This window comes from Falco biarmicus, chromosome 4 (assembly GCF_023638135.1).
Source record: "Falco biarmicus isolate bFalBia1 chromosome 4, bFalBia1.pri, whole genome shotgun sequence".
NCBI classification, from domain to species: Eukaryota; Metazoa; Chordata; class Aves; order Falconiformes; family Falconidae; genus Falco; species Falco biarmicus.
This window is the reverse complement of record NC_079291.1, coordinates 68162778-68172956: the sequence shown is the minus strand read 5'-3', so window position 1 is coordinate 68172956 and position 10179 is coordinate 68162778. Positions and strand designations below refer to the sequence as shown.

Below are 10179 nucleotides of genomic sequence, written 5' to 3'. Positions count from 1 at the left end.
AGACTGGGAACTGGGTCTGGCCCTGCTTTGCTGGTCCGCAGGGCTCCCCACGGGTGGCCCTGGCAGGGGACAAGTGGGACAGGTTGGGGAAAGGGGGAGACGGGAGGGACAAACACCAAGCCAACACCACCAGCTCCCAGCACACTGACTGGTTGCTCCAGTGCTGCGGGTCTGGTCCCCAGACTCACTCCAGCCCCGCAGCCCCCATTTTTCTGTCTTTTAAATCAAATTTCAAGGCAAAAATAGAGCCTGGAGATCTGCAGCGCCAGCAGCAGACAGAGAGGGGACAGTGACAGCGCCACGGCACAGGCTGGGGACTCTGGTTGCTCACTTGGCATCGGGATGCCCGAGCCAGGGAGCCAGTGCTGGGTCCAGTGGGGCTCAGCCCTCTCCCCAGGGAGCGCTGTGAGGTCCCACTGGTGTTGCTGGTGACCAGTTACGCACGCTGTAGGTGTCGTGGGGCCAGGCTGGCTTCCCTGAGGATGCGCGGAAGGATGCCCTTGCCGACACCCCTGCCTCCCAGCTCCCCCCGCACGCGCTCGCCCGCCGCTGCCAGCGACCCAGACGCCCAAATATTGAGCTATACATTAAATTACCCGGGGGGAAAGGGCCTGGGAGGGAGCCGGAGCACGTTGGAGGGAGCGTGGCAGTTTGTTATGCTAACCGAGGGGGGCTCCGCTCAGGGGACATGTCGGAGAGGTCTGAAGAGCAAGGAGTTCACAGGCCCTCTCCTTTTGTCATGCTAAAAGTGCAACACAGAAAATATATACAGGCAGCTGCTCAATGGAGCGTGAAATACAAGTGATTTCTCCGGGAGCCCTGGGTAATGCGATGCAGCCCGGACAATGCCCGCCGCCGCCCGCCGCCGCCTTTGTGCAAAATGGGAAACTTCTGGGGGAGGAATGGGCACCGAGCGGCTCCTGGCATGCCAGCTGCCCCCAGCATCGCCCAGAGGTGGCGGGTCCCCCAGCTCGCCCCCCGGCTGCGGTGCCCATGGGGTCTCCCAGCTGCGGGACCGGCGGCAGCACGGGATGGGATGGGTTCCAGCTCGGTGGGTGCCCTGTGGCTGCCAAGCCCCAGCACCGAGGAAACGTCCCCCAGTGTTTACGGGGACCATGCTGGGCCTGGCACCCCCTCACCGGGCACGGGACCGGGGACCCCGTTAATTTGATGACTTTACAGGAGCATCGCCAACCACCCGTCGCGGCAGCTCCCTTTGCTGATGCTAATTCGAGCATCCCGGCAGGAGCGGTGTAAAATCAGTCCTCAAAGGGGCTTTTGTGTCCTGGGGGAGGGCAGCCGGGCTGGGAGTGCTCCAAGCATCCATCTTCCACCTTTCCCTCCTTTTTTTTTGTGTCTCGGTGGAGCTGAAAGCTGACGCTGTGGGGGCTGCGAGGATCCTGGGGCCCAGTATTTGTTCCAGAGAGGCACAGCTACCAGTTTGTGCAGCCCCTGTGGCCAGTGCTGTACCCCAGTGCAACGGCTGGGGGGCCCTGGGGGTTTGGGGTGGTGGTGGGCAGGTCATGAGGTATGCCCAGCCAGCAAAGGTGATGGAGCAGGTTTCTCCCTCCAACCCTGGCTTGGCTCAGCTGTGGGCACCTGGCAGCCAGAATTGGGCCACTTTGGGGGAACTGGGGGGACTTTTTGGCATCCCAGCCCCTGAGTTCTCCCTGCTGGTGGTGGAGGGGCTGCTCAGCTCCTGGCTGAGGCTGGTACAGGGGGCACAGGGGGCTGCATGCCCAGGCCGCTCCAGGGGTGCCTGGGGATGGGGGAGGATGTGGCACCCCAAGCCTGTGTACCCCAACCCGCGGGGGATGCTCGGGGCACAGGCCGAAGCGACATCTAGCGGGAAGTGCATCCCGTCACCTGGGAGATCGATATCCATGGCAACCCCTCGGGGCCACCAGCACCCTGCCTGGACCAGGACACCCACCAGCACCCGGCAGAGCCCCCAGTCAGGGTGAGTGGGTGCTCCTTGCAGGACAGGGCTGGCACAGCCTAAATATCTCTGAGCTCAGCTGCGAAGCCTGCAGACCCCCACCATGATGCAGGTGCTGGCACCGTGGTGGGCACCGAAGCCCCTTATCCACCATCCACCGTCACCTTGGACATGCTGCACCCGGTGGGCTCTGCCCTGGCCTCATCCAGCTTCAGCTCCTCTGGTGCTCACAGGGAGATGCAGCCGGGCAGCAACAGGGGGAGAAATGCAGGAGAGGATCCCATTTATCCTGCAAGGAAGACATGGGCAAAAGGACACGGCATGTGGGATGGTTACAGCCCTGTGGCATCGTCGCTCCAGGGAGTGCACAGGGAGGGGAAGGTCCCAGCTTAGCCAGCCCCGGGCCAGGGTGGAGGAGGATGGGGAGGCCACAGGGATGGAGCTGCTGCCACCCAAACCCCTGTGCCCTCCTTTGTCCCCAAAGTACAGTGCCCGGGGGCTGGGTGCAGGGGTGGGCATCGCACAGCCTCAGCTTGAAGGGGCCTGTCAGGTGCAAACGCACACCCACATGCATGTGCCTATGTACATAGGGGCTCGTACTGGGTTTGTGTGGCAAGGGTTTGGTGGCTGGGGGCTACAGGAGTGGCTTCTGTGAGACGATGCCAGAAGCTGCCCCCATGTCCAATGGAGCCAATGCCAGCCGGCTCCAGATAGACCCGTTGCTGGCCAAGGATGAGCCCATCAGCGATGGTGGAAGTGCCTCTGGGATAGAGTATTAAGAAGGGGAAAAAACCTGCAACAGTGCAAGAGAGGAGGGAGAATATGCGAGAGCAGCAGCTCTGCAGGCACCCAGGTCAGTGAGGAAGGAGGGCCGGGGGGGCTCCAGGCACCGGAGCAGAGGCTCCCCGGCAGCCTAAGGGGAAGCCCCCGGCGAGGCAGGCTGTGCCCCCAGCCCATGGAGCCCACCGGGGAGCAGTTTCCCCCCCACAGCCCAGGCAGGACCCCATGCCGGGGCAGGGGGCTGTGACCCGTGGGCAGCCCACGCTGCAGCAGCTCCCAGCAGGACCTGTGGCCCCGTGGGGAGGAGCCCAGGCTGGGGACCCCCCGGGGACCCCCACTGGAGCAGCTCAGGAAGAACCACTGCCCACTGGAGGACTCCTCATGTTGGAGAAGCTGGTGGAGGAGTCTCCCGTGGGAGGGACCCCACGCTGGAGCAGGGACAGCGTGAGGAGCCCTGTCCCTGTGGAGGAAGGAGCAGCAGAGATGTGCGATGAACTGACCGCAGCCCCATTCCCTGTCCCCTGCGCTGCTGGTGGGGAGGAGGGAGAGAAATCGGGAGTGAAGTTGTGCCTGGGAAGAAGCAGGGGGGTGGGGGAAGGTGTTTTTAAGTTTTGCATTTATTTCTCATTACCCTACTCTGATTTCAACGGTAATAAATTAAACTGATGTCCCCAAGTCGAGTCTGTTTTGCCTGTGACGGTAACTGCCGAGTGATGTCCCTGTCCTCACCTCAGCCCACGAGCCTTTTGCTGTGTTTTCTCTCCCCTGTCCAGCTGAGGAGGGCATTGACAGAGCGGCTCTGGTGGGCACCTGGGGTCCAGCCAGGCTCAGGCATACACATCCATGTATATGATACATCATCCGCCCCCCCATCCGTGCGCAGCCGGGACTCGGACACGCCGTCCCAGGGCGCGCCGGGACCACAGCTCCCAGGAGGCAGCGCCAGCGGAATCAGGGCGCCGTCAAGGGCCCGCCCCCGCCCAACTCCGCCTGTCCATTGGTCGCTTAGCTGCCAATCAGAGGGAGAGCTGCGGCGGATTGGCCGGCACGGGACGGTGGCGGCGGCCAGGCTTCCTGCGGCCGCCTTTGCACTGACCCCGGCATGGTGAGCGCGGGCCGGGGGTCCCTGCCCGGGGGGGGCTGTCCTGGGGTGTGCGTGTCCAGGCTGTCCGGGAGGGGGTCAGCCCGGGGGGGTGCATGCACGGGCTGTGCCGGGGGGTGCAAGCCCAGGGGGGTGCAAGCCCGGCGGGTGTGTGCATGCTCTGGGGTGCATGCCCGGAGTGTCCCGGGGTGTCCAAGGCCAGAGGGTGCATGCCCGGGGGGGTGCATGCCCGGGGGTGTTCCGGGGGGTTGCACGACTGGGGGAGGGTGCATGCATGTGGGTGCCTGCCGGGGGGGTGCGTGCCCGAGTGGTCATTCCTGGGCTGTCCCAGGGGTGTGCGTGCCTGGAGGGTGCCTGCCGGGGGGTGCACGCCCAGCATGTCCCAGGGGTTGCACACCCGGGGGGGGGGGACATGTCCGGAGGGTGCCTGCCTCAGGGATGCACCCCCAGGCTGTCCCATAGCAGGGACAGGGGCTGGGGGAAGCAGAAAGCCCCGGCGTTGCAGGCTGGGGGGGTGTCCCCAGCTCCCCCCAGCTCTGGGAGCTGGGGTGCGAGGGTCAGCCCCTGCGGGTGCCCCCGGTGCAGGCGGTGATGGGGGTGCAGGTGGTGCTGAGCCTGCTGGCAGCCAGCGTCATGCAGAAGATGGCCCCACACTGCTCCTTTGCTCGCTGGCTCCTCTGCAACGGCAGGTACGTGGCCCGTCCCTCCCTGCTTGTTCCCGGGGGGGCCTTGGGGACACCCCCCGGCACCGTTGACAGCCGACGGCTCCCTTCCAGCCTGCACCGCTACAAGCACCCCTCGGACGAGGAGCTCTGCGCCCTGGCAGGGAAGCAGCGCCCCAGGGCCCGGCGGGACAGGTCAGCTCAGCTCGCGGCTTCGGCGGGCAGGAGGGACTTCAAATGATCAATATCTTGGTTTGGTGATAATGGAAGTCATGGCAGAGTGCTGTGGGTCGCCTCTGGGGATGTGAGGCACTGACAGTTGGGGCCGTGCGCAGGGCTGTTGGCACCATGGGGCGCAGGGGACAAGTAGCTCGTTGGCCACCGTCCCCAGCCTGGGTTTCCCTTGCAGGAGGATGAATGGCGTGACGGATGACAAGCCCCTCTCTGTGCCCCGGGACATCGACCTCCGCCTGGACACCAGCCCCATCACCGCCGTGGATGCTCTCGGTAACCCCTGTGCACCCTCCGCTCCCTCCGCACGCAGCACCCACCATTGCCCTGGACTCAGGACCCTTGGCTGTGCCCAGGACCCCCGCTGTCCATCTCCATAGCACGGTGACGTGTCCCTCTGTCACACCAGTGCTGCGTTATTTCCTGGACTACCAGTGGTTTGTGGATTTTGCCGTCTACTCCACCGCCGTGTACATCTTCACCGAGGGCTACTACTGCCTGGCGGACCCCCAGAAGGAGACGAACATCGGGGTGCTCTGGTGCCTGCTGACAGTCATCTTCTCCGTGTATCCTTCTGCCGGGTGCAATTGCCACAACCCGCCAGGTCCAGGCTGCCGGAGAAGGAACCCGCCATCCTTTGTTTTTCCCCATTAAAACCCAGCTGTGGTGGAAATCTTAAATTTACGGATTTATAAGCCACTCGCTGATGAGCTGTAAAGGTGCCTGATGAGAGCCTTCCCCCCAGAGAAGGAGGCGGTGGCCTAATGATGCAGATGCTTTACAAGGTGCTAATGAGCAGGGGGGGCCCACAAGTGTCGGGGGACACCCCGAAGTCCCTGGTTTCCTTGACAGCCGTCCCTCGCCCGCAGCAAGGTTTTCTTCATGGTGATGCGCCATTACTTCCGCTCAGAGGAGGGAGGCGAGCGCTCCGTCTGCCTCACCTTCGCCTTCTTCTTCCTCCTCCTCGCCATGGTGGCCCTGGTCATCCGCGAGGACTACCTGGAGTTCGGCCTCGAGCCCGGTGGGTGAGGGGGCATGGGGAGAGGTGGGTGGGCAGGGGGTCCCTGAGGGCTGTGTGCACCCCACTGATGGGTGGGGTCGCTCCCCACAGGGCTGGCCAGTGTCACTAGCAACCTGGAGAGCATCCTGAAGCAGCGGGGCTGGGAGTGGACGTGAGTTGATGACTGGGCAGGGAGGAAAATGGAGGTTTTGGGGAGGTTTTTTGGAGGTCTGGGTGGGGAACCCCTCCGGGGACCACCAGGGATGGGGCCAGCCCATGTTCCCTCTGTGCTACCTTCTCTCTCCACAGGCTGCCCCTCGCCAAGCTGGCTTTCAAGCTGGGGCTGGTGGCCCTGTGCTCCTTCCTGGGTGCCTGCCTGACCTTCCCGGGGCTGCGCCTGGCCCAGACACACCTTGATGCTCTCCGGATGGCAGCCGACAAGCCCCTGACCCAGTTGGGTGAAATCTATGGGTGGGGAAGGAGGTGGGGGGGTCGGTGCAGGTGTCTTGGGGCTGGGACCCCCTGGCTCTGCAGCTGCAGGGCAGCGAGGAGGTTTGGTGATGGGAGAGGGTGAAGGGGGCATAGGTGAGGATCGGTCCCTGCCCAGGGGGGGCACCAGGCTGCGTGGGGGTCTCTGATGGCTCTGCCACAGGGTCCTGCTCCACGTGAGTTTCCTGGCGCCTGTCCTCGTGGTGGTGATGTGGATCAAGCCCATCTCACGGGAATTCCTGCTCCACGCGCCCATGGGCAAGCAGACGGTGCAGATGTAAGTGGGGCACTGGCAGCGGGTCTGACTCTGTGCCCTGGCATCCTTGCCCTGAGGGGAAACTGAGGCATGGGCACACCAGTCCACCTCCTCCACCACCAGTAGCAACCCCATCCTCACCACCACCACCACACCCTGTTCCATCAGTTACCTTCTGGGGTACAGGGGAGTTCTGGACCCTGAGATCTCCCTGACAGCCCCCTCCTCTTGCCCCAGCATGTCAGACTCTGCCTACAACACCGCGCGCCTCTGGACCATCGTCGGCCTCTGCCTGCTGCGCCTGGCTGTCACTCGCCATCACCTCCAGGCATACCTGGGCCTGGCCGAGCGCTGGGTGGAGCAGATGAGGAAGGAAGCTGGGCGCATCACCATCCTGGAGATCCAGCGCAAGGTCCGGATGTGAGAGCTGGGATAGGAGCGGGGGTGCGGGCACGGCTGCCGGCCTCCTGCTGATCCCCACTGCCCACAGATCACGAGGATTTACTGCTACGTCTCCGTGGTCAGCCTGCAGTACCTGGGGCCCATCATCCTCACCCTCCACTGCACGCTGCTCCTCAAGACGCTGGGTAAGGAGGCGGTGGGGGGAACAGGGGGGCTCAGGAGGGGCAGGATGAGACCGGCAAGTCATCGTCAAGCCATCAGTATCCAAGGCGTCCCCAGGCTCTCAAGACACAGTTTGCAGTTGGCACGACCTGAATGCACGCAGCAATGCTGGGACTCTGCCACCAGCACAGCTGTAGCACAGGGATGAGGCTGCAGCACGGGGACTGGCCCCCCACGGACCTGTCCCCTCTGTCACACAGGGCACCACTCGTGGGGGCTGTACCCAGACCCCCTTCCCCTCCCTCCGGCAGCGACCGCAGCACCGCCACGTCCCAGCGGCGAGGACAGGGAGGACGTGCGTGCTGCGGTGGAGCAGATCACCAGCATCTTGGGTGCCATCTTCACCCCTCTCTTCTTCCGTGGACTCTTCGCCTTCCTCACCTGGTGGGTGGCTGCCTGCCAGGTTGTCACCAGCCTCTTCGGCCTCTACTTCCACCAGTACCTGGCAGCCTCCTGACTGGGAGGTAGCTGGGATGTGCCTTGGGGCACAGCTGGTGCCCTGGCTGCTGGTCCCTTTGCTCCTGCCTTGGCTGGTTTCTCCCTTTGCACGTGCTGGTGGCACACATGGACACGCACGTGGGGATATTTCTGCCTCCAGGTCTTGGCATTATAGGTTTTATGTGTCTGGGCCAGCGCGGGCATCACCCGCTCCTGCCGCCCATCACCACCGTGCCTGCTCTCACCCTGCCGCCGCTCCAGCCCCTCCTCCCGTTCCTGGCCCCGGACAGTGATGGAGGAGCTGAAGTGCCATGGCCGGGTTCGGTGCTGCCTGCTCTGAGCTGACACGGGGACGCTCTGCCACTGTGTTTCCTTTGAGGACACAGGGACACCACGCTGCCGCCGTGTTTCCCTGGAGGGCGGCAGCTCCTGCTAGCCCAGGCAGTCCGTGCCGGGCAGGGGACGCGGTGGGGATCGCCCCTCCGTGGTGCAGAGCTCATGGCCGGGTTGGAGTGGTGGCGCAGCTCTCCAGCACAGATTTGGGGGTTGCTTTGCCTAGCGTTTGCCCCCACCAGCTGCAGGCAAGGGTGTTTTTGTAGGGTCGCTGCTCCAGCCAGCTGGGATGGAGCTCCTTGGGGTCATCCCTCTGCTTCGTGTGAAATCCTCAGGCTCAGCAGCCCTGGCTGTTGGCTGTTTCAGAAATAAAGAAGTACCCCAGAGTAGTTTGCTGCTCTAAAAGCAGCTACTTTGTGCTTTGTGGCCCTGGAGCTCCTGGAGCAGGGCAGGGGGTCCAATGGTGCGAGGGTGGCTGCCTTGGGGCAGGGGGGCGAGCAGCGAAGCCCCCTGTAACTGCAGCAAGGGGAAGGGGCTGAGCACCTGCACAGACCCCGCCGTCGGGCTTCGCTGCGTTCGAGAGCAGACCTGGCGTTTGCCCCATCGCAGTCTGACTTGGTGCCTGTTCCCGGCCCTTCCTCCCCCTGGGATCGCACCTGGACTGGTAACACAGTGCTCAGCCCAATGGTGGCTGCAGGGGGGGGACACACGGGGTACGCAGCCCCTCATCCAGCTCAGCCGAGCTCTTCCCCACCGCACGGTGGGTGCTAGTCTGGCTGCATGAAAAAGGATTAGCAGGTCTGGGCTGCTTAGAGAAAGGGAGAGGGGCTCTGATCCTTTTTGATAGCCTTGTAATGGTCTTAATTCCCTCTTGCTAAGGGCTGAGGCGAGAAGGCAGCCCTTTGCCTGGTGTTAACAGGGCTAATCCGGACAGCCCTCCCGAGTCACCCAAGCTGTGGATGCAGTAAAAGCCCTTTTGCCAAAAAAAATGACAGGGGAATTCCCCTCTTGCCAACAGCTGGGGAAACCAGAGCAGCACCATTAACCAGCCCAGGGCTGGGAAGAATTTGGCTCCAGCAGCACTGTCCCCAAGACACGGGTGGAAAAGTGCAAGGAAGAAGCGATTCCCGCAGGACCAGGACAGAGAGGGACTTGTTCCAGCCTGCGCCGTCCCATTAGAAGCCAGTCCGACTGCCTTGATGGCTCATTTATCTAATTTTCCCGGAGCATGCGGAGGAGCAGCCGGGGGCTGAGCTGGGGGAAGCCTGTGCGGAGGCAGGATGGTTGCTAGGGCCAGGGGTTGTGCTGCATTCAGACATGCAGACAGTTCCTCCCCTGAGATCTGCCCAGACGTGACCCTCTCAGGCGGGGACAATGACTGATAGACTAGCCAAGAGCAGGAGACAGATCCACAGGCACTGAAATTGGGCCACATCAAATAAAGTGAAAGGGCCCCCCCATCTTCCTCAGCCCGGAATTATTTCTGTTGCTTTATTTTAGAAGACAGTATGGGCAGGGCTCTGCCAAGGGCCGTGCTCTCTGCAGAGAGGGGAGCAGCTGGGACCAAGAGGTTTTGTCACTGCAGAGGCTCCACTGGCACCAGGATTCGGCCTGGCACCGGGAATTCCTGCGATGACCCAGCTCTGGCGCAGCATCGCCTGTGCCCACTGACTGCACACCCACCTCTGCTCCCGCCGAGCCGTGCTTGGCGAGAACCTGAGGGCTGGGGTTCTTTCCTCGTGCCCTGGCAGGGGGGGAAGCATGAGCCCTGCCTTCCCACCCCACTTCCATCCAAAATGGCACACCCCCCCCTTGCCGTCCTGCATCCCACAGAGCTGCTCCTGCTTGGAGCAGCAGGACATTCCTACTCGCAGCTCTCTCCGTGGCTGGCAGCCCAAAGGAACCCGGGGGGGTGGTCCCTGGTGCAGAGGGAGGCAGAAAGGCCAAGGCAAGGATGCTGACCCTCAGCTGGCAGGGTCCAGAGGCAGCTGGTCCAGGGGAGGGGGACAGGGACCGCTGCCCAGCTCTGCCACGCTCTTCCTGCAAGGTTTAGTGCAAGTCTCAGCCTCTGGGCCTCAGTTTCCCTTGGGGTACAGCCAGGACATCAGCTCCGCCCCAGCGTGCCCGTAGTGGGCTACAGGGGGGGTCACTGCACTGGCCCTGTCCTCGCTGCTGAGACCTTCCCACCTTGCAGGGCATCGCAGCATCGCATCCGCACCAGACCAGGATCGCAGCTGCAAGCGCCGAGAGCCCCAAGAGCGGAGCAGCAGCTGGGGGTCCCCAACTTCGGGGAAGCTGCCGGGCCATGCCTGAGCCGACAGTGCC

At 63.5% G+C, this 10179-nt stretch overlaps 1 protein-coding gene across 1 annotated transcript; it reads left to right on the top strand.

Moving 5' to 3' along the window:
* The first annotated feature begins 4253 nt into the window (after positions 1 to 4253).
* TMEM161A (transmembrane protein 161A) lies at positions 4254 to 8240 on the top strand. Its single transcript, XM_056337371.1, has 11 exons — positions 4254 to 4510; positions 4598 to 4678; positions 4893 to 4990; positions 5124 to 5280; positions 5584 to 5735; positions 5826 to 5886; positions 6024 to 6167; positions 6367 to 6480; positions 6697 to 6871; positions 6950 to 7046; positions 7284 to 8240. The coding sequence occupies exons 1-11, from the start codon at positions 4413 to 4415 to the stop codon at positions 7538 to 7540; spliced, it is 1434 nt and encodes a 477-aa protein (XP_056193346.1). The 5' UTR covers positions 4254 to 4412; the 3' UTR covers positions 7541 to 8240.
* Positions 8241 to 10179: the final 1939 nt, after the last annotated feature.